The 24137-nt window shown below is 42.0% G+C and overlaps 1 protein-coding gene across 1 annotated transcript in view; it reads left to right on the top strand.

The window, feature by feature from the left end:
* The first annotated feature begins 1185 nt into the window (after positions 1–1185).
* Cubn (cubilin) overlaps positions 1186–24137 on the top strand; it is a 230570-nt gene continuing 207618 nt past the window's right edge. Inside the window, exons 1-12 of the mRNA XM_069990436.1 lie at positions 1186–1382; positions 1665–1794; positions 4590–4685; positions 5486–5524; positions 7879–7980; positions 8880–8977; positions 15326–15452; positions 16824–16986; positions 19420–19551; positions 20932–21027; positions 22513–22631; positions 23503–23689. Coding sequence (XP_069846537.1) covers positions 1270–1382; positions 1665–1794; positions 4590–4685; positions 5486–5524; positions 7879–7980; positions 8880–8977; positions 15326–15452; positions 16824–16986; positions 19420–19551; positions 20932–21027; positions 22513–22631; positions 23503–23689 — 1402 coding nt within the window. The 5' untranslated portion in view covers positions 1186–1269. The remainder of the gene's footprint in view (positions 1383–1664; positions 1795–4589; positions 4686–5485; positions 5525–7878; positions 7981–8879; positions 8978–15325; positions 15453–16823; positions 16987–19419; positions 19552–20931; positions 21028–22512; positions 22632–23502; positions 23690–24137) is intronic.

Here is a 24137-nt window from a genome sequence, read left to right as displayed (position 1 = left end):
CTCAAGACTAGCACTCTACCACTTGAGCCATAGTGCTACTTCACGCTTTTACTGTGTATGTGGTACTGAGGAATCTAACTCAGGGCTTCAGGCATGCTAGGCAAGCACTCTACCATTAATCCATTCCCAGCCTTCTTTCCATTTCCCTTGTCAAGAGTATTTTCATGAACTCTGGTCATTTGTGTATTTTCTTTGGAGAAATACCTATGTAGGTTCTTTTGATTTTTTTTTTTTCTACCAGTCCTGAACTTAGAAACCAGGTCCTGTCCCTGAGTATCTTTGTGCTCAAGGCTAGTGCTCTAGCTTTGAGCCACAGCACCACTTCCGGCTTTTTCTGAGTAATCCATTGGAGTAATCCTTGTGAGTCTCTGAGACTTTGTGCCTGGGCTGGCTTAAAACTTCAACCTCATATCTCAGCCTCTTGAGTAGCTAAGATTACCGGCTGGAGCCACTAGTACTAAGTCTGATCATTTATTTTAAAATAATCAGTTGAGTGTTTTTGTTTGTTTCTGAATTATGTGAGTTATTTGTATATTTTGGATCATAACATACATGCTTTTCAAATATTTTCTCCAACAGTTACTCTGAAACTCTGTTGTTAAAGTATTTGATACACAAAACTTTTACATTGTTATGTAGATAAGCAAAATTAGATGTAGATAAGTTATCTTTTCTTTCCCTAGGCTTTGTTCTTTTGTTTTCTGTGTTTGGGATATCAATAAATGATTACTAACCCTGAAATGCTCGTTAACTCGAGAACAGGACTTTTTCTTCTGAGACTTAATAGTTTTCATTCTTGGATTTAGGTCTTGTATAGATTTTGTCATCTGGTATGACTTTTTTTTTACAAGGTAAAAACCCAACCTCTTGTTGCAGGTAGCTATCCCAAGTTCCTAGTACAGAGGGTTGCAAGTTAAGTGCTTCCTAAGCAAGGATTGTCATAGTGGATGTTTTCAAAGCTTCTTGTTACCATATCAAAGGTCAACCAAATAATGATTAAGTGGAATGTCCCTTAAGAGAGATTTTGACCTTCTACCCAGTTGAAGAGTACTGAAGATCTAAGATAATTTACATTCCTCAGGAAGGAAAAAAAAAAGTCACACTGTCTTCTTGGCGGGAGAAGAAAAGCCTGAAAAGTTGTAAGATATTCTACCAGTCAAAGTACACCTGGCTGGCCTGTTGTTTCCCAGACTTTCTGGACGGCATCAGCTGCTGGGGCCTCCTGCCTGCCTGCCTCTCACCAGACCACCAAGGAGGCTGGTGGGGAAAATGTCCTCACCTTCTCTTTGGATTTTGGTGATTTTGTCAATATTTACTGAATTAGACGCAGAAGCTGGAGAAATTGAACATCTCCGACAAAAAAGAGACAGTAATCTCCAACAGTAAGTCTATGCATGGGTTGTTTGTGCAGATGGGCTTCTGTTCTATGCCGTTGCTTTCTGATAGACAAATTATTGGTACATATTGGGAGATATTTGTAATTATTGGGAGGTAATCATGGGGAAATTTCTCAAGGAAGATATGAAAAATGAGTAGAGAGAAATGGATTGGGTCCATCACAAGGTGAAGCTGTATATAGTCTATTTATTCGGTGAGAAGCTGTGTTTAAACTTTTAAAGCTATAGATGCTAATTCCAGATGCATTCTCTGGTTGTATTGTATAGGCCTCGAATCAGTGCGGAGAGAGGAAATTTAGTGTTCCTTACTGGATCTGCCCAAAACATTGAATTTAGAACTGGATCCCTGGGAAAAATTAAAGTAAACGATGACGACCTCAGTGAATGTGTCCATCAGGTAATACAGTGGAAATATGCTGATGTTTTTTCCTATGCCAATTCTGGGGCTTGAAGTCAGGCTAAAGCACTATCCCTGAGCTTCTCTTTATTTATTTATTTTTTAGTTCAAGGATAGTGCTCTAGTACTAAGTCCCAGCTCTACTTTTGGAGTTTTGGTGGTCCATTGTAAATAAGAGTTTTGTGGACTTTTCTGTCCAGGCTGGCTCTGAACCACAATCCTTCTGAGTAGCTAGGATTATAGGCATGAGCTGCCAGTGCCTGGCTTTGATGCTTTATATCTCCATGTTTATGACTTAATTGAACAGCTTGGTGCTCATCTGTACTTTGCATCGTTAGCAGAGAAAATAATTAGAAGAGAGACAAGTTCTTCTAAAGGTCAACGACCTGAGTCTCACATGGATAGAGAGAGTAATACTAGCTGGGTGGCACATGGTACAGAGCAATGTGCCCCAGTGGGACTCAATTCAGTAGGGACATGGAGAAGCCAGGAATCAGAAAGGTGCAGGATTCCCTAGTATACTTAAATCACAGAACAGAACTGGCCAGTTATTCTAGTGTGTTCAGTGTTCAGCATTTGCTATGTCGTGCTTCACATCAGTCATGGTGTCAGCGCTCTGTCACACTAACGGCCATGTGCTCTGGTGGTAAATGTCTTCCATTTCCTTTGATTTCATGTGACACTCACTGCACCTGTATTAATGGGCTTTATTATTACTCCATTTTAAAGAGTACTATAAAGCAAATTTAAGCAGTTAAAAAACTTGACACAATCCATTGCTGAGGTGCTTTCAAGCCTAAATAGTGTCCTAGCCAAAGAACTCCACTTCCTGGTTTCCTCTCCCCTCTCCTTCTTCTCCCCTTCTCCTCCCTTCTCCATCTTTTCCTCCTTTCTCTTCCCCTCCCTTCCCCTCTTTCTCCTCTCCCTCATTCTCTTCCTCTTCCTGAGTGTGTGTTTCTGGAAATGGAACCCAGGGCCTTGCTAGGCAAGCATTCTACAAGTGAGCTACATCCTCAGCCTACCAAGTGTTCTTTCTTTTTGGGGGAGAGCGGGTCATGGGACCTAAGTGCCATTCCTGAGCTCTTTTGCTCAGGGCTAATACCACTTTGAGCCAGACTACCACTGCTGGTTTTCTGAAGGTTAATTGGAAATAAGAGTCTCATGCCTGCCGGGCGCTGGTGGCTCACGCCTGTAATCCTAGCTACTCAGGAGGCTGAGATCTGAGGATCGTGGTTCAAAACCAGCCCGGGCAGGAGAGACCGTGAGACTCCTATCTCCAATAAAACCACCAGAAAACCGGAAGTGGCACTGTAGCTCAAGTGGTAGAGCGCTCGCCTTGAGCTGAAGAGCTGAGGGACAGCGCCCAGGCCCAGAGTTCAAGCCCCATGACCGACAAAAAAAAAAAAAAAAAAAGAGTCTCATGCCTATGCTGGCTTTGAAACATGATCCTCAGATAGCATCCTCTTGAGTAGCTAGGATTACAGGCATAAGCCACCAGGTCCTGGCCCACCAAGTTCTCCCCCCCCCACCTTTTTTTTTTTTTGTCAGTTATGGGGTTTGAACTCTGGGCCTGGGCACCGTCCATCAGCTCTTCAGCTCAAGATGAGCACTCTACCATTTGAACCACAGCACCACTTGAAGTTTTCTGGTGGTTTATTGGAGATAAGATTCTCACTGACTTTCCTGCTTGGGCTGGTTTTGAACCATGACCCTCAGATCTCAGCCTCCTGAGTAGCTAGGATTACAGGCATGAGCCACTGGCATCCAATTTTTTTTCTAGTCTTGGGGCTTAAACTTAAGCCCTGGGCCCTGTCCCTGAGCTTTTTTTGCTGAAGGCTAGCACTCTACCACTTGAGTCACAGCACCACTTCTGGCTTTCTGTTTAGGTGGTACCAAAGAATTGAACCCAGGACTTTGTGCATGCTATGCAAGTACTCTATCACCAAGCCACATTCCCAGCTCCCACAAAGCCTTTTAGTCAATACCTTAGATTGTAATTGTGAGAAACTGCAAATAGAAAATACATTATCAGGGCTGGGAAGGTGGCTCAGTGGTAGAGTGCTTGCCTTGTATGCATGAGGCCCTGGGTTCGATTCCTCAGCACCACATAAGCAAAAAGAAAAAAAGCCGGAAGTGGTGCTGGGCTCAAGTGGTAGAGCGCTAGCCTTGAGCTGAAGAGCTGAGGGATAGATAGTGCCCAGGCCCAGAGTTCAGTCCCCACGACCGGACCCTCTCCCCCCCCCCCCAAAAAAAAAGAAAAAAAATACATTATCATGTTATTGAAAAGAGTATGTGAAATTTTTCCATGGCTATTTTTAGACTTGTGTTTACTATTCACATATTACTCTGGCTTTTATAACAGGTAAGATCTTAGAGATTAAGACAGAATATTGGCCAAGTTTTTACATTCTTTTTTTTTTTTTTTTTGGGTCCAGTCGTGGGTCTGAACTCTGGGCCTGGGCGCTGTCCCTCAGCTCTTCAGCTCAAGGCTAGCGCTCTACCACTTGAGTCACAGCGCCACTTCCGGCTTTTTTTCTTTTTTTTTTTTTTTAATTTTATTTGAGAACATACTGTACAGAGGGGCTACAATTACATGGGCAGGATAATGCATACCGGCTTTTTTTCTTTTTGCTTATGTGGTGCTGAGGAATGGAACCCAGGGCCTCATGTATGCAAGGCAAGCGCTCTACCACTGAGCCACCTTCCCAGCCCAGTTTTTACATTCTTATAAGATGTGCATGATTTTTTTTCCCTCACTAATATTATTCTTTTCCTTATTTTCTTCTTAAAATTAGGTCCAGAGAAACAAAGATGATATTGTAGCTATAAAAAGGAATGGAATTGGTCTTTATTCAAATATATCTAATGAAATCCATGAAATTCATTCAAAGGTAAGTCAGACATATACATCCTAAGAGCAAATGAGTTGTCCTTAAATCAGTTTTACAAGTTGAGCATCTTTCAGGGAATCCATCAACACTCTATGCTCTTTAGATATGCCTCATTATAATAACTGACTTTTGTTAAGTGGTGTAACTCTAACAGAAGATACAGAAGTGGTGGTGGACAGAAGGTAGGGAGTGCCATAGAAAGGATTTGCCTTGTTCAAGTCCTCATCACAGCCACCTTCTTGGTGAAGAGGATCCCCCATAGCCATTTATGAAAATTCTCAGCCACCATGGACAACACAGCAACTCATGAGCCTATCAGTGTTATTTTTGTTTTTTGTTTTTTTGTCGGTTGTGGGGTTTGAACTCTGGGCTTGGGCACTGTCCCTCTGTTCTTTAGCTCAAGGCGAGCGCTCTACTGCTTGAGCTACAGTGCCACTGCCGTTTTTCTAGTGCTTTATTAGAGATAAGAGTCTCACGGACTTTCCTGCCCAGGCTGGCTTTGAACCGCATCCTCAGATCTCAGCCACCTGATTAGCTAGGATTACGGGTGTGAGCCACCGGCGCCTGACTTTTTTCACTGGGTTCTTTTAAACTTCGAAAAAAAATCTAGGCAATCAATGGAAGAGACCAGGAAGAAACAGGAGCCTGATGGAGAGAGAAATAAGGAAGTAGAAGGCAAAGAAAGCAGGAACAAAGGGAATCCTTAGAAGAGGTTATTAGAAAAGTATTTCAAGTTTATAGCACTGCGTATAAAATGCCTTTGAATGAGCTAATTGGTTCCCTTTCTTCTGCATTGCTAGCTTGTGGATCTTGAAGAGAAATTTCGAAGCTTACAGCAGGTAAGTCTCAAAAGATACATGTTCACTGAAGATTATACAAGAGTCCATTGTTAAGGCCAGCCATCTTATTTTAAGAGCAGATGAATGATCAATATGAAGGACTTAGCTGGGTGTTGGGGGTTTATACCTGCAATCCTAGCTTCTTGGGAAGCTGAGAATGGGCAAATCATGGTTCAAAGCCAGAGGGAGCAGAGAAGTTTACCAGACTCCTTCTTACCCCACAGCTGGGTGCAATGGGGCCTGTCATTCTAAGCTACATGGTAGGCGGAGATTGGGAGGCTCTAAGTTATAGGCCAAACCATCCATGGGGCGCCATCTCACTGGAAAAAGAAGTTGGGCATCATGATGTGGGACTGTCCCTTCATCAGCAGATGTGATGGCTAAAACAGATGGATAGAGGTTCAGATGTGTTCCTGAGGAAGACAGGAAGCAAGACCATATCTTAAAATTAACCAGCATAAAATAGGGCTAGAAGTGGTTCAGTGCTAGAGAGTGTCTACCTAGCAAGGAATACCTTGTTTGTCCATCCTGGCTATGCAGCGTCTAACATTATGTTCTGGAGCCTGTGGGGTATTAAACTATATTCCAAGTTTATTTAAAACTATATTTGCTGAGAATTAAATTTGGATGGTCTCCAAGAAAAAAAGAATATTCGGGACTATGTAATTTTAGGCTTCTTACCTATTTTGTAGGTAGCTGGTCTCTTCAAGTCCGTTATTGAAGGTATAACTTTCTACTCAGAAACATACTCACTCTATTTATCATTTTTGAATGGGTGTTCTGGGAATTTTGAGTTAAGGATTTCTGCTCAGTTGATTTGTTTTCATTGTTTTCGGTCATTGTCCTCTACTATTGTTTTGTGCTTTAAGTTTGGTGAATATGTTCATTTTGGCCACTTGGAGAGTGGGTTGCTTCCTTAGCCTTCATGTGTCTAGGGACTAGTTGAGTGAATGTAGCCAGCTATGAGCAAGGAACAGTTTTCAGTCTCTTACAATCTTTCCTTGTTTCTACCAAAGGTCAAGCAAGATGAGACGCACGTGGCCCAAAGTGTTTAGATTGTCCTCCTCCCTCCCAACCTCCCTTGGAAAGAGATATTAATAATTTTCAAATGGGAACTTGAAAATCTCTGCCTTTGGATAGTGAAATGGGTATCTGGCTATCTATAGTCTCTGCCAATCCCCATTGTCTTCCTCCTGATTGCTGATTTCATTTCCTGCTGAACCACCATAAAGCTTTGGCTTTTCGAATCACTAGGCAGACAATGTCGTTTTGTGCACCAGACAAACTTCCAATGAGTTTGTGGTGAATGTTCTTAATAGTGTCTTTTGATGAGCAAAGCTCAAAGTTAGACAAAGTTAAACAAATAGAATAATGGGAAAAAAAACAGTTCATAAAAAGACCTCCACACAGATATTCTCCATATTTGTCCTTACTTGAGAAAGAATGGACTTTGCAATAAAGTCATAATCACTCTCTGCTGGCTCTCAATTCATTTGTGAAATGATGAAAATGGACTAATTTTCTCTGCGAGTCATTGTATATACATACCTCAGAGTATGTGTGTATGGGATGATTATTTTATTCCTATTTAAGCAGAAGTGGGCTACAGTTAAAGTCACAGCTTCATTGCCTTACCCCCTGTCTTCTCTATAAAGAATTTGCCTGTGCCCTCAAAACCATTAAAAGTCCTACAAGATCGAAACAGGTAGCTGACATGTGGTAAAATCTCCCAGGCTGTATAGACAAAGGTAGGTCTGTGTGCAGCTCTGATTTGAAAGCGATCGGGTAAGCATACGTGAGGAAAGTGTATCTTAGCTGGCCACATTTCAAACAAAGGAGCTTGCAGTGAAAAGAGCCCAGTCATCTGGACCCATAGAAAGAGTTTGGCAGTAAAAGGCGATTCCATTTCAAAGCCTTACCTGAAGGTACCAGAGATAAGACTAATAGATTAAAGAGCAGGAGATTTCCATTTTATTTTCTTAGTGCAATAGAAATAGATATCCATTGTTATCTTGTTCAGATATTTCTCAGATGGGACACATTTTCCCAAAGAATGGTGGGAAAGCCTTCTTCTCCATACCTCATTCCATCCAGGATTTAAAAATCTAGAAAAGAAAGTGTCAAGGAGTATGGAAAGGATTGGCAGTAGGAAACACCTATTTTATTCTTTTCCACAAGAGAGTTAATTTGAAGAAGAACTTGAATAGCTGACAGGGCTATCTCCAGATGCAAGGCCCTCACTGACAAGGAGTAAACATGAAATCCTCCAATGCCCACCAGGACTGAAACCTGCCCTTCACTGCTACCCAGGGCAAATGCCATTGTCTCCAATCACTGACCTGTCTTTGTTTCAGACAGTGGACACAAATGTTTGCAGCAGCAATCCTTGCAGGAATGGTGGGACGTGCCTGGATCTGAAAGGTTCCTTTTTCTGTATCTGCCCTCCTCAGTGGCAGGTGAGTCACGTGGTCTCTGGTGAGAAGCAAGAGTGCAACAGAATCTGTGCTTTCCTTATTTGATTGTCTGTCCAAAGTTTCTAATGTGCAGTGGCCTCCTGAGAATTATGTATGCCATACATGCGAAATGAGGACGCATTTGGTTCTTTTACCCACTGAATCCAAAGCCATCTTAAGGCAGAGTTCACTTAATTGAATCACAACATGGAAGGGAATGCTACCTCCCTTAGTATTGGCATGGACGACTTGAATCTTAACATACCTATATTGAAATTTTCTTGTCCTTTCTGGTGAAAAGGCTCCCAGTATATACATTAACAACAAAACTAATACATAAGTATTCCCAGGCTTAGCACCATTGTGAAATTTAAGGATACATCTTTGTAAGAATTCCTTCTGATGGCTGTGATCTTTTAAAAAAATTTATTATTGTGGTCGGCACCGGTGGCTCATGCCTGTAATCCTAGCTACTAAGGAGGCTGAGATCTGAGGATCATGGTTCAAAGCCAGCCTGGGCAGGAAAGGTCCATGAGATTTATCTCCAATTAACCACTAGAAAACTGGAAATTGAGCTATGGCTCAAAGTGGTAAAGCATGAGCCTTGAACACAAAAGCTCAAGTACTGTGCGCAGGCCCTGTGTTCAAGACCCATGACCACTACCACAACCACCAAAAAAGATCATGTGCTGAGGGGTTACAGTTAGATAAGTCAGGTGGCTGTGATCTACTTAAGGGCTTGTTAGGTCCAGGAAAAAGTATAGCCAGCGATTAATATTACAATTACTGTATTTAGCTTACCAATCTCTTTCCTACCGTCCCTGTATACATATATTAGAATACCATAAGCATACTGAATCCCCTTTTCCTGTGGCACCTGACTGTTCTTGATGTGATTGCAGGGACCACACTGCTCTGATGATGTTAATGAATGTGTGATGGGGACACTCATGGGCTGCCAGAATGGAGCCACGTGTATAAACACTATGGGGAGTTACAGGTAACTTTATTATTTTTTTTAATATCAGGTGTCTTTTTTGAGGATTAAGATATCTGGTGCTTGAAAATGTCCAGGTTACTGTTCATATTACCTGAAAAATTAGCTACTCCCTGGAGAAAAATAGATGACTCTCACTGAATATATGCATAGCTGTTTTTGTTTTGATAAACAAAAGCTCAGATGAACAACTATCACCTGTTGAAACGATCCTTTCTCCAGCATCTCCAAGAAGCAGAAAGAAGTCCAGTGTCTGCCCCAGAGACTGAGGATAGCTTGGTACAAGATGAACAGAAGCATTAGCTAGAAGAGTCTGTGTTGGAGCATGCCAATGAGATGGTGTCAGTAGAGTAGAGCCCTCCCCCCACCCTCCCAGTGTCCTGCAGTTATGCTCATTCCATTTATTAGAGATCTCATCATGTTAGTCAGGATAGCTTCATCCATCACTGTGCAAGAATGTCAACTTAAACTAGATCAAAGACTGAACTGAAGCTCAATGAATGACATAACTTCATTGCATTTGTTCAATTAGCCACTAAATTCCCAGTCATAATCCTCATACTGTTCTATCTTCTCTTCTGATTTATTTTTGTCAAGTGGCTGGTCCACAGAATTCTACTACCTCACCCAGTGGGTTAGATGGCACAATATCTCCATGGTTCCACTATACTACAGGATTGTTGGCCATCAGTCATGCTGGCCCACATAATAACTTTAATAACCAAGTCTACAAATTCATAGCAGACCATTGTCAAATTTATTCCTGTACAATTCGTTTAAAGATCATTTAAAAATCTCTAGATGAAGCCGGAGGCTGGTGGCTCACGCCTGTAATCCTAGCTACTCAGGAGACTGAGATCTGAGGATCGCGGTTCAAAGCCAGCCCGGGCAGGAGAGATCGTGAGACTCGTATGTCCAATAAACCACCAGAAAACCGGAAGTGGCGCTGTAGCTCAAGTGGTAGAGTGCTCGCCTTGAGCTGAAGAGCTGAGGGACAGCGCCCAGGCCCAGAGTTCAAGCCCCACGACCGACCCCCCCAAAAAAAATATCTAGATGTTGTCTTTCCTCTATTTTGTCTGCTTTCTTAATTTCTTTCTTTTTTTTTTTTTTTTGTCATTTCTGGGGCTTGAACTCTGGGCCTGGGCGCTTGTGCGCTCTTCAGCTCAAGGCGAGCGCTCTACCGCTTGAGCCATAGGGCCACTTCCGGTTTTCTAGTGGTTTATTGGAGATAAGAGTCTCCCCGAGTTTCCTGCCGGAGCTGGCTTTGAACCTCGATCCTCAGATCTCAGCCTCCTGAGTAGCTAGGATTACAGGCGTGAGCCACCGGCACCTGGCTTCACTGTGACATTTCTAACCATGTATTGTATTGCTGTCAGTCTTCCTCCATCACTTTCCCTCACTTAGCAATCTTGTTTTTCTTTTTTTTTTTTTGGGTCCGGTCGTGGGGCCTGAACTCTGGGCCTGGGCACTGTCCCTCAGCTCTTCAACTCAAGGCTAGCGCCCTACCCCTTGAGCCACAGCGCCACTTCCGGCTTTTTCTGCTTATGTGGTGCTGAGGAATCGAACCCAGGGCCTCAGGCATGCAAGGCAAGCACTCTACCACTGAGCCACCTTTCCAGCCCAATCTTGTTTTTCTTTCTGTCTTCTATTAACATACTATTTTCTCAAAAAAGAAGTTACAATCCTTTTGTTCTTTTGAGAGATAGATCTTTAAAATTACAGAAAAACACATTCCAAGTTATAAATGTAGCTCACTCAAACCTCTCATTGATAGTTCAGTCACTATGCAAAACTGAAATTCATGCCCTTATCATATATTGAATGTGGTGTTATAAAGTGCCATAGGCTGGTGCAATATGAGCTGAAATCCTAGCACCAGTCGTAACTTTCCAGGGACTGATATTAATCTGTTTGAAGGACTTTGCTTTTAGGACTTTGCTTCTTGTTTAAATGAACTGTCTGCCCTTTGCTTTTATAAATCTTCATTCTTGGATTCATCTTTTATTTCCTTGAAAGTATTAACTCTTGATTTCTGCCAATGAGCACTTATCAAAAATTGCTACTTGAGGGGCTGGGAAGGTGGCTCAGTGGTAGAGCACTTGCCTTGCATGCATGAGGCCCTGGGTTCAATTCCTCAGCACCACATAAGCAAAAAGAAAAGAGCCGGAAGTGGTGCTGTGGCTCAAGTGGTAGAGCGCTAGCCTTGAGCTGAAGAGCCGAGGGATAGCGCCCAGGCCCAGAGTTCAGGCCCCATGACCGGACTCCCCTCAAAAAAAATTGCTATTTGAGATATGGGTCATAAATGTAATGGCTCCTAGCACGTATACTTTCTGGCCTTCTCAATATATAGGGATACTGGGGAGATGAGATTTCACTCCTGATTTTCCTTTCTTATCAATATTTTTTGGTATCTACGTGGCAATGGAGTGATGTACTGGTAGGAGGAGCTCATTGAGACAGCATACTTCATTTTTCTTGCCTGCAAAGAGGAAAAGAAAAAGAAGAACTTTAGCATTCACAAATATTTGTTGCATCTCAGGAGTTAAGTGTTCCTTGTTAGAAGCATCTACATGAGAGAGTGAAACAGAAACACATAGTTCCTTTGTTGAGAGCTGCAGGTCTAAGTGGCCACTTCAACCTTCAAGAACAGTGCCATGTCCCCTCTTTTAAACAGAAGTGCTTCTTGGCTGACTCGAGAAATAATTTTGGTTTCTAGTCTCTACCCTTCCTGGATTTGCGGGAGAATGTTTATATCCAATTTCTTCTTCCTGGTATTCGAAGTAGTTTGCAAAGCCTTACAAATCCCAGTTGATTACCTAGTATAAGTGGTGGTGGTGATTTTTCAAGGAATAAAGCAAAATAGAGAAATATGCATGAGATGAAATATGCATGAGCATTAATTCCTGCTTTGTAGAATCTGTATGCAGTGAAAGAGTGAACATTTTGACAATATCTTGAGTTGTAGTGATTATTTGAGAGTAAAGCCTTATTAATTTGTAGTCTTACTGAGGCTGGAAGCACCTTTGGGGAACTTCCAACACATATTTGCCAAGGGATCTTGAAAAAAATATATGGTCATGGTAAGTAAAGTTAGCTTTGGTTTGAGGCCTTGCAGTTTCATTCGACTTATTTTCAGTCTCACTCAACTTGTTTGGGAGAAAAATGGAATTTTTTTTTTTTGCCAGTCCTGGGGCTTGAATTCAGAGCCTCTGTACTGTCCCTGAGCTTCTTTTACTCAAGGCTAGCACTCTACCACTGGAGCCACAGTGCTACTTGGTTTTTTTCTGTTTATGTGGTACTGAGGAATTGATCTCAGGGCTTCACACATGCTAGGCAAGTACTCTACCAACTAAGCCACATTCCCAGCCTGAAAAATGGAGTCTTAATTAAGTTAGTGATCCATAATTTTAGAGACCTCTGAAAAGATAAAATGTTATGCAATTAGTCAGATTTTGGGAAAATTATTATTATTATTATTATTATTATTTTGGTCGGTTGTGGGGCCTGAACTCTGGGCCTAGGTGCTATCCCTCAGCTCTTCAGCTCAAGGCTAGCACTCTACCACTTGAGCCACAGTACCACTTCCGGCTTTTTCTGCTTATGTGGTGCTGAGGAATCGAACCCAGGGCCTCATGCATGCAAGGCGAGCACTCTACACTAAGCCACCTTCCCAGCCCAAGGGAAAATTTATTTTTAAAGAAATAGAGCAATCTTATCTCTAACCATTAAAAAGCTAGAAGTACAGATAAATTGCTCAAGTGGTAGAGCACCAGCCTTGAGCCCAAAAGTCAAGCAAGAGTGCAAAGCCCTGAGTTCGAGCCTCAGGACTGATATATAAAGAATAAGAAAAAGTAGGCTGGGAAGGTAGCTCAGTGGTAGAGTGCTTGCCTCGCATGCAGGAGGCCCTGGTTTGATTCTTCAGAACCACATAAACAGAAAAGTCAGAATGGTGTGTGGCTCAAGAGGTAGAGCTGAAGAGCTGAAGGATAGCACCCAGGCCCAATTACCTTTACTTTAAAGGATACATCAAGTTACCTTGAAGCTATATTCTGCATGGTAACATGTTAAAAAGACATAACTGCAATGTCTTTGCACTAACTTAACCTTTTAGAACATAGAGAGAAGATGTAATATATAGAAATGATGGTGTCAAGTAGCATAGACCTTGATTTTCATCCATTTACATGCAACTAGTAATTCCATCATGGCATTAGGTGATGTATGTCTGTACAGTGGAGTGAAAAATAGTTGTCCTAACCAGGCGCTGGTGACTCACGCCTGTAATCCTAGCTACTCAGGATGCTGAGATCTGAGGATCACGGTTCAAAGCCAGCCCGGGCAGGAGAGACTGAGACTCCTATCTCCAATAAAACCACCAGAAAACTGGAAGTGGTGCTGTAGCTCAAGTGGTAGAGCGCTCGCCTTGAGCTGAAGAGCTGAGGGACAGCGCCCAGGCCCAGAGTTCAAGCCCCATGACCGACAAAAAAAAAAAAAGTTGTCCTGGCCAGGTCCCAATGATTCGGTGACCCACACTAATAACCTAGCTACTCAGGAGGCTACGATCTGAGGATCGTGGTTTGAGGCCAGTCTGGGCAGGAACGTTCATGAAACATTTATCTCCAATTAACCACCAAAAAGCCAGGGAGCTGTGGTTCAAGCAAAGCAAAAAGGCTCAGGCTTTAGGGTCAAGCCATAGGACCACTACAACCACACACACACACACACACACACACACACACACACACACACACACACACACACACACACACACACACACACACACACACACACACACACACACACACACACACACACACACACACACACACACACACACACACACACACACACACACACACACGGTTGTGCCTGAAGATTAGATTAAGGAAACTCACAGTTTACTTAGCTTGCTTTTTCTCTCATTTTTCTTCTTTTCATATAAGTAAATTCAAATGAAAGAAACCTACTTTGCAGCTAGTTAACATCCACTCATTTCCCAGTGTCAATAGTAAAGGGAAAGGAAGAGAGATAAGGAGAGAGGATTTTATTGCAAGTTTGTGAACTAGAATGTCCTCCCTCAAATCTTAAGTCATTTTTCAATATTTAAGTGCTCTGTGATAAGATAAACTCAATTTCCTGAGCACTTTCTCCAGAGGAAGGCCTATGAAAACAATGCCCATGTATTAGACAGCACATTGTCCTAGGTGCACAGTTAACAGACCTGCTCAGGACTTAATTCTGAACTATAATGTCATAGGTTTTTCCAAACACTCAAATCTCTCATAAATGGAAAATAGACTTAGAACTATAGTAATATGTGCTTTTAAGATTTTTAAATTAACAGATTTGTGAAAATAAATTTGTATCAATGAAGTCAGCTGTATCAATGCTCAAATATGTACATGAAATATTCTAAATTTCTGTAATTATGAAGAGTGTAATTAAACTGTTGGAATATTTATATAAGGGTGTGTATGAGAGAAAGAGAGAAAGAAGGAGGGAGAGGAGAAGGAAAAGAAACAGAATATGAGCAAGAAAATGGAAAAAGAGAAAGGAAGATACTTGCTCTTTAGGTTTTAATGACTTATTTCTATTCATCTATAACCTTGTCTTCATGTAAAAAGCAATTTTGGAATGCTCAGGAATATAATTTAGTAGTGAGATAGTTTTTTTAAGTACATAGTGCTATTATAAATATTGATTATGAATATAATATATAAATACCAATCATAATTATGCACAAAATATGCATTTAGCTGAATTTTACATTTAGCTGGGTATCCTGTGTTTCCATTTGCTAAGACTCAACTCTCCCTACAAGTCCTGGGGTACTGTTCATCGTGTGATTCCTCTCCATCTCTAGCCATATCCAGTGATCTTCTATTCCTTAGAAGCTACTCAAACATGCCATCCCCTGGGCAAAATGAGTTCTGTGCCCAGGGTGTAGCCCTTGAGTGTTTCAAACAGCCAGACTTACTTCCTGTGCTTACTTCCTGTGTGTGTAATTAAGGATGATTCCTTTTCCAGGATGCTAAAAACCAAGTTCACGTTTGTAAGCTTGGGAGGCAGGCAATGGCCCTCTAGGTTCTTTGCCTTGTTCCTGACCCCCGTGTGGTAGTCCTGTGTGATAATAAGTCTCCATTCACTAACATTTTATTTGTGAAAGTCACATGTTTGCTCAGTTTTTCCCCTCTTGCAGCAGAACAGGATGGTTTTCCTCCAGGGCTCTAGGCAGTTAACTAGCACTGCTGGTTCGCAGGTCCATGTTAAGATCACTTACTTGCAGTTTGGCCAGCAGGTGCTGGCTTTCAAGCACAATCCCAAATATCATGCTCTTGTGCAACCCAACAGATGTGACTGCTCACCGGAGACTTACGGGACGCAGTGTGAATTCAAATACGATGACTGCAAAGGGGTCTCTAAACAGCGCTGTGTTCACGGCATCTGTGAAGATTTAGACCGAGTAGAAAATGGACAGGTGGGTCCCCCTCCCCAACTGTGACTGTTTTGATGGAGCCACCGGTGGCAGTCCTCATTCTGGGCTTTGTGGGAACACTGTCCCAGGGAGCCGCAGATAGGAAGTTGTTTTCTATCCTTAGTGGGGCACAGGTGAGGAGAGAAGCTGAGATAGATGGAAAGCTGGACCCAGAGGTTAAGGTCCTTCTAGAAAATACTAACCTTTTTATTCATTGGCCTATGACTCTCCCTGGGAGACAGGTCTTTCTCCTGGCCTTTGGAGTGTTCAGCAGTGACAAGATGTAGAAACACAAAAAGCTCAGTCTTGCCAGCAACGTATAACTTTGGATCTGGAAATTTTCTGGTCTTAAGGCCCTAGGCATGCTATAGACTTTGTGGGCCTACTTTTCTTTTGTCCTTCTCTGAGTCTGGGGTACCTCAACTTCTGAATCTTTTTTTTTTTTTTTGGTCCAGTCGTGGGGCCTGAACTCTGGGCCTGGGCGCTGTCCCTCAGCCCTTCAGCTCAAGGCTAACACTCTACCACTTGAGCCACAGCGCCACTTCTGGCCTTTTTTTTCTGCTTATGTGGTGCTGAGGAATCAAACCCAGGGCCTCATGCATACAAGGCAAGTGCTCTACCACTGAGCCACCATCCCAGCCCACTTCTGAGTCTTAAGGTGGCTAAGTGGTCCTTCATCAGCACTTCAGGTCTTCAGTTTTATTGTTTCCCTACTGTTTATGTTGGAAAATGGATTTTTGTTTGTTGTTGTTTTTTTGCTAGTCCTGGGGCTTGAACTCAGGACTTGGCACTATCCATGAGCTTCTCTTGTGCAGGGTTAGCACTCTATCACTTGAGCCACAATGCCACTTCCAGCCTTTGCTGTTCATGTGGTACTGAGGAATCGAACCCAGGGTTTCACGCATGCTAGGCAAATACTCTCCCACTGAGCCACATTCCCAGCCTAGAAAATGGTTCTTTCCCATGGTGGCATGAGACAGCTAGAGGAAAGACTGACAGAGGAGAGAGTGACCTTCAAAGGGAAACAAATAAGATTTTTGAACGTCTGTTCCCATGGATGTTTTTCCCTCCATAACCAAAGCAGGCTGAGTTGATTGCCTTTAATTATATTGACTTACAGCTCTTGATTCTTATTGCTATTTCCTTGGCATTTGGGGGATAAATTATAGGATTCTCTGACCCTGAAATCAAGATGTTTCCTTTTTCCATGGTCTAGTCTAAATGCCTAAATGATATGGGAAAGAAAAAAGAGAAGCTCTTTGATTGGTCTAATGGAAATGAATGTTAGACCATAGATGGTTCGGGGAGATTTCCCCAGGCTTTTCTTGCTTCTTGACCTTATTGTCTTTGTTTATGCTGTTGTCACCCTATCAGCCCAAGTTCAGCTGCATCTGTGAAGCCGGGTGGACATTTTCTCCAAACAACCCTGCATGCACAGAGGATATAGATGAGTGTCTGCACGATCCCTCACCTTGCTCAGAACTTGTGACGTGTGTCAACACCCAAGGCTCTTTCTACTGTGGCTCTTGCCCAACAGGTACATCCTCGGGGCTCAGAAGCCAGGCCCTGCATAGCCAGGCGAACAAGGCACAAGAACCTCTTCGTTTCTGCTACACATGGGAAACAAGACCATTCTTGTCATAACAACTCCCTAACACAAGCAGGTGTTTTGTCCAGAACTGCAAGGTTAGCCATAGTTGGAAACTTTTAACCTTAGGTCTCTGAAGCCATCAACCAACTAGACTTGAAGTCAAGAGTCATGTGCTCTAGTCCCACCTTTTATATTAACCAGATTAACTGCAAACTCAGGTAAAATTTTTGGCCTCTTTCTATTAATGCTACTGTCCAGTACATGGACATGTCCTTTGAACACCCTGTGGCCTTACTGTGAATAGGGATTTCCATCACAGCCTCAGTGACTGGATCTCTGGGAGAGGCCCTAGGCTGAACTGCTGAGAACATGGAGTCGGTATTTAAAGCCTGCCAGGGTTTGAATCTAAACTTCCTCTTATTATGACACCATCATCATCACCCATTGAAAACATATTTGTAAGACACCTATCATCAGGGAAATGCTGTGTTGGGTGCACTGATGAACAAGATCAAGACTTCATGGAGCTCACAAGGCCTCTCTACTCCTTGGGTGTGCTTAGAAAGTGAAGCACAAATATTATCATCATGGCAGCTTGCCTTCATGAAAACATCATTAGGGCCCCATTCAAGTGTAAGGAATTGTGTTTATTCTTGAAATTACAAGAAGAGTTGTGGTAGGAATTTATATTTTTCACATTTTAGGACTGGAGAGACTAAATACGTTTCCCAAGACAATGTAGCTTACAAGTAAATCGATTTGAACCCAGGATCTCCTACCAAATCCTGGGTCCAAACTGAGCTGTTAAATCTATCCCTGCATTTTGCAGAAGAACCACACACACACCTGTTGCTTCCCTTGGTAACTTGTGGCGCAGGGCATTTTTGCATGCTAGAAGTTTAGACCTTTTAAACATAGCAATAAATTGAAATAAAATGTGCGGGGTTTTCCTGAGGCAACTAAAATTTGTAGAAAGCCACATTTTTTTTTGGGGGGGGGGTCCGGTAGTGGGGCCTGAAATCTGGGCCTGGGCGCTGTCCCTCAGCTCTTCAGCTCAAGGCTAGCATTCTACCACTTGAGCCACAGTGCCACTTCCAACTTTTTTCTTTTTTTGCTTATGTGGTGCTGAGGAATCAAACCCAGGGCCTCAGGCATGCAAGGCAAGCACTCTACCACTGAGCCACCTTCTCAGCCCCTCACATTCCAAGCTTTAAACATCATTGTAACTTTTGTTAACTTGAATCATGATGGGTATACAAGCTTGCTATCAGAATTGATTATTTCAGGAGAACTAATCTCATTTTCCCGATGACAGTACTATAGCCATCTGCACACATTCAGATGTAGGTTTTTTTTTTTGGGGGGGGGGTTCCGGTCATGGGGGGGCCTGAACTCTGGGCCTGGGCACTGTCCCTCAGCTCTTTAGCTCAAGGATAGTGCTCTACCACTTGAGCCACAGCGCCACTTCCAGCTTTTTTCTTTTTGCTTATGTGGTACTGAGGAATCGAACCCAGGGCCTCAGGCATGCAAGGCAAGCGCTCTACCACTGAGCCACCTTCCCAGCCCTCAGATATAGGTTTTTAAAACAAACTGATCCCATCTCTGGTATGCTAAAATTTCACAGTCAATTAAATATGAAGGATAAAAATTCTTTCAGTGTTATGTGTTTACACATATGCACATGCAGAGATGTGTGTGAATTGTTATTAGCATTCAGTGGTACAAATCAGCCATAAAATATTCAGGATTCCCATTTTAGACACTGACTTTCACTTCTAATTAAACAAAAACTGCCTTCTTAGTATGTTGATAATTTTTCTACCCAAGAATTAATTTCAAGAAGTGGACTTTTAGTCAAAGGACATGTATTGTATTTACATTTTAAAAGAAATACCATCAAATCTCTTTCAAATTGTTTTTGATAAATTAATTTACAGCCTATGGGTGTACCACTTTTTCCTCATTGCTTTGCCAGAAGTTCTAAGAATTTAAGACAACTTGGGCTAATAGCTGTCAGTAGTTCTCTCTCTCTCTCTCTCTCTCTCTCTCTCTCTCTCTCTCTCTCTCTTCCAGTCCTGTGACTTGAACTCAGGGCTGGGCACTGTCCCTGAGCTTCTTTTGCTCAAGCCTAACATTCTACCACTTGAGCCACAGTGCCTCTTCTGCTTTTTTCTGTTTATGTGGTCCTGAGGAATCAAATCCAGGGCTTCATGCATGTCAGGCAAGCACTCTACCAGTAAGCCACATTCCCAGATCAGTTATATCTCTTTTTAATCTACAGGACTTTTTTAAGTAGAGAGAGGTTTAATGTGTTTTAACCATAGTATTTCTCCATTGTCAACTGGTCTATAGCTAACCTTCCAAATCTTGTTTTTCTAGGATGGCAAGGAAATGGGTATTATTGCCAAGATATCAATGAATGTGAGATTGATAATGGTGGCTGTTCAGTGGCTCCACTTGTTCAGTGTGTGAATACACTTGGATCTTTCAGATGTGGTGACTGTCCTCCAGGTACTGCACTAAGCCCCTGATTCCATGACAGAGCCCATATGTTTGGAAACATTATCTTGTGTTTCATTTAATTTAATTTAACGTAGGAATTCTACACAATTTTTTTTTTTGCGTCCTGTCGTGGGGCTTGTATTCTGGGCCTGGGCGCTGTCCCTCAGCTCTTCAGCTCAAAGCTAGTAATCTACCACTTGAGTCACAGCGCCACTTCCGGCTTTTTTCTTTTTGCTTATGTGGTGCTGAGGAATCGAACCCAGGGCCTCAGGCATGCAAGGCAAGCGCTCTACCACTGAGTCAACTTCCCAGCCCTTAACGTAGGAAATCTAAAAAAAGAAATTGAGTAGTAGAAAACATTGAATTTGATATGTGAACTCAGGATTCATGATTACAACTACATTATAAGAAAGAAAATTTAAAAACAGTCAAAACCAGCTGGGCGCCTGTGGCTCACGCCTATAATCCTAGCTACTCAGGAGTCTGAGATCTGAGGATTGTAGTTCAAAGCCAGCCCAGGCAGGAAAAGTCCATGAGACTCTTATTTCCAATTAACCACCAGAAAACTAGAAGTGGCACTGTGCCTCAAGTGGTAGAGTGCTTGCCTTGAGCCGAAGAACTCATGGGCAGCACTCAGGTCCAGAGTTCTAGCCCCAGGACTGACACAAAAGCAAACAACAACAACGACAACAACAACTAAAAACCCCAAACCAGTCAAAATCCAACAGTACACAAGCCCCTTCATACTGTGAAATGGCCACTGAGATAATATAGAATTTGAAAGTTCTTCTGTGTGAATTACAGATCAATGGCTCTATTGTTCTCACACATAATTTATTAATATAGTGCACTCATTAGATATTTTACAGATAAAGTTTACCAAATCACATGCATATAATGTATTGTTGTTTCCTTTTTTTTCTGGAAAGAAGTCATTAATGCTTATTGAATTAGTATCCAAGAAGTACAGAGATGTATACACAAATTGAATCTTACATGTTTTAAGAACATGAAGCAATAGTGGTTCAGACTTTTGCATTATTTACTAATAAGAATATCAAAGTTGCTGAAATTAACAAACATCAACTTTTTTAGTATCCTTAGTTTCTATTATATATATATATATATATTTCTAAGGCATGTGTTTAGCATATGTTTAACATATTAAATTAGAAACAAGTCAGAATATATTATTTTTGGAGTCAGGTTGCTAATACTTGTTGCTCTGTCCTCAGTGATAACATTTTATTTGTTTATAAACCTATGATTATGTCTTCTGTTTGGATGACTACTTCGTGGCCCACTTCATGGAATCTGAAGCTCAGATTGACATTCCCTTTCTCCTACACCCTTGACATTCACTCCCCATCCCCATTCTGCTTTGACCAGGCTACAAGGGCAATGGAAAAGTATGTACTCCCATCGACATCTGCCTGGTCAATAATGGAGGCTGCCATCCACAAGCATCGTGCTCCTCGTCTCTAGGTAATGACTTGCCTCATTCTTTGGTCTTGAGTATTTTATTTTATTTGTTTATTTTGCAGGTCACAGGGCCTGGGTTCTGTCCTTGAGCCTCTCTGTTCTCAAGGTTGATGCTCTACCACTTGAGACACAGCACCACTTCTGGCTTTTTCTGGAGTTTTTTTTGGTCCTGAGGAGTGGAACCCAAGGCTTCATGCATGCTAGTATGCAAGCACTCTACCACTAAGCCTCATTCCCAACCTTGGTTCTCTAAAACAATTCCACCTTGTAACCCCAAAATATCTGCCATACACATTCTTATTTTTACCCTCAAATGAAAAATTAATTCATATCATGAAAACTAATTTTTTTTTTGTCTGTTGTGAAGCCTGAACCCTGGGCTGGGTGCTGTCCCTCAAGGACAGTCAAGGCTAGTGCTCTACCATTTGAGTCACAGCACCACTTTGGGCTTTTTCTGCTTATGTGGTGCTAAGGAATCAAACCCAGTGCTTATGCATGCAAGGCAACACTCTACCACTGAGCCACCTTCCCAGCCTCATGAAAACTATTTTCTTGGATATTTTTTAAAATGCTAGGCACAGTGGCTTCCGATCTGCAATCCTAGCTACTCATCAGTCAGTGATTGGTGGACCATGGGCTAAATAGTCAGGTTGCTAATGAAGTAAGCTGGAACAAAAGCTCTAAAGAAAAACAAACAAACAAACAAAAGGATCAACCCATTTAGACTGTCATTGTTTTAACTTTATAGCATGACCATGAGCAGCTCATGAGAAGTGTGGGAGAAATTTTGGTGCTGTCATTTTCTTTATGCTTGTTTATGTTACTGCTCCTATTTATCCAATCTACAGTTGCATTTGCAAAATTCTGTCACGTTTCAAATTCATTTCATGGTGGCTGACCTAGTTAAAGCTGTCAAGACACAGCCCATACTGCCACATAAACGAGGCCATGTGAATTGCCTACTTAGGTCCAACTCCTGTGCTTGCCCACCAAGGGTTCCTTGTTTTGTCCATGTTCTAGCTGTGTGTGCTTGCTCAAGACAACATCTCTGCTGTGCTCTGAATTCAAAAGGTATAAATGGTGACAACAGCAGATGCTGTAAGGAGCTACGACAGTCTATGTATGGGTAGACCACAGTGCTTGTAACAGACATTATGAGAATCAGATACATTATAAGAATCCTCTTCATCTGATAACCTTTGCATGATGTAGAATTCCCATTTCCCTTCTGGCATATCGCATGGCACCACTAGTGCCCATTCATTTACAGAATATTAGAAATATTGAATGGCCTTCTTTTAAGATAAAAATGAGAAAATAAAATGTCAGCATTTTCTGCTCATACCTTGTCTTCTCTGCCCATAGATAGGTATAAATTTTCCACTGGTGGACTGTTCTTTAGGCACCAGAACCTGAGTTCAGTAATGGCCCTTTGATTATTCTGAGAAGGATTCCTATATTTATGCTTGCATTTTTCTTTCTGAACAGGGTCCTTACCTCTCTGCACCTGTTTGCCTGGATATACAGGAAATGGTTATGGGCCGAATGGTTGCGTGCTTCTCAGTGGTCATTGCTCTGGCCACCCCTGCCTACATGGACAATGCACAGTGAGACTTCTGTTCTTTATAGGGGAAATGAATATTTGAGTAATTTTAGTCTTGCATCTACAAAATACATTTTATATAATTCAAATTTATGGTAAAAGATTGATGAATAACTCACAGATAAAGGTAGGTAGTAGATTAGTTCTCAGGAAAAATCAATTCTATCTATCTTTCTTTTTTTTTGGTTGGTCATGGGGCTTGAACTCAGCATCTGGCTACTGTCTCTGAGATCTTTCATTCAAGGCTCGCTCTCTACGACTTGGAGCTTTGTGCCACAGCTCCATATCCAGTTTTCTGGTGGTTAATTGGAAGTCTCACCTCCGGGCTGGCTTTCAGCCTTGATTCTCAGATCTCAACTTCATGAGTAACTAGGATTACAGCCTTACCCTGGCTCAGTTCTTTTTTGTTTGGTCGGTTGTGGGGCTTGAACTCTGGGCTTGGGCGCTGTCCCTCAGCTCTTCAGCTCAAGGCGAGTGCTCTACCACTTGAGCTACAGTGCCGCTTCCGGTTTTCTGGTGGTTTATTGGAGATAGGAGTCTCACGGTCTTTCCTACCCAGGCTGGCTTTGAACTGTGATCCTGAGATCTCAGCCTCCTGAGTAGCTAGGATTACAGGCGTGAGCCACCAGCGCCCGGCCTTTTTCTTTTTTCTTTTTAAAAATTTACTGCAGTGATTTACAAAATAGTAAACAAAGCTTACAGTTTGATCTGAGTAAGTTGTATTTAATGATTATCATTAAATTAGTAAATTTGACAACTGGAAAATACTTAATATAATACAGCTTCTGTTAAGTTACTTTTCATCCTTATTTGGGTTGGTTCTCTTGTTTCCTGTTCATTTGTTTTATGGTATTCTGTTTTTATGTTCTCTACAGGAAACAGTCACAGGCTATTTTTGTAAGTGTGAACCAGGCTGGGCTGGTGCCAACTGCTCAGAAAACATCAATGAGTGTGCAAGCAACCCCTGTTTGAATGGAGGAACTTGTGTAGATGGCATTAATTCCTTCAGCTGTGAGTGTACGAGTTCCTGGACCGGAGATCACTGTCAGACTGCCCAGCAAGGTATGGTCAGCATTTCTTATCCCCCAGATAGCTAGCTACTGCTCAGAAGTGTTATCCTTTAATGAGTCCTTCTGCGGACATTCCACTCCTACTTGCCTCCTGGGTCCATTGCTTAAATGTACAGAATGACCTTTCCTTGTAGAAATGGCATAGAAATCCATAAGGTAGGTATTTATGAACCTCAATTGAAGTCAGAAGAAGTTTTCTTCAAAAGAGGTAAATTCCTTGCTAGCATTGTCTCTTATGGTTTTCTACTTTGTGTAGAGCAGGTATTTAATGTCTCTTAATCATGCCTCTCTCTTGCTCTGGAATATTCACTGGCTTCTCATCATTACCTGTTATAGTTGGGGATTGCCTTTCAGTTATCTTCTGATGCAAGCCAGACATTTTTCTTTCTCTGCCTGACTGGTGCCATGAACATTCACTGTGTTCTTGTGTTTGGGATAAT

This window comes from Dipodomys merriami, unplaced genomic scaffold (assembly GCF_024711535.1).
Source record: "Dipodomys merriami isolate MVZ:Mamm:240054 unplaced genomic scaffold, mDipMer1.0.p SCAF_4, whole genome shotgun sequence".
NCBI classification, from domain to species: Eukaryota; Metazoa; Chordata; class Mammalia; order Rodentia; family Heteromyidae; genus Dipodomys; species Dipodomys merriami.
Note: the sequence above shows the minus strand (reverse complement) of the source record. Positions and strands in the feature narration are given on the sequence as shown.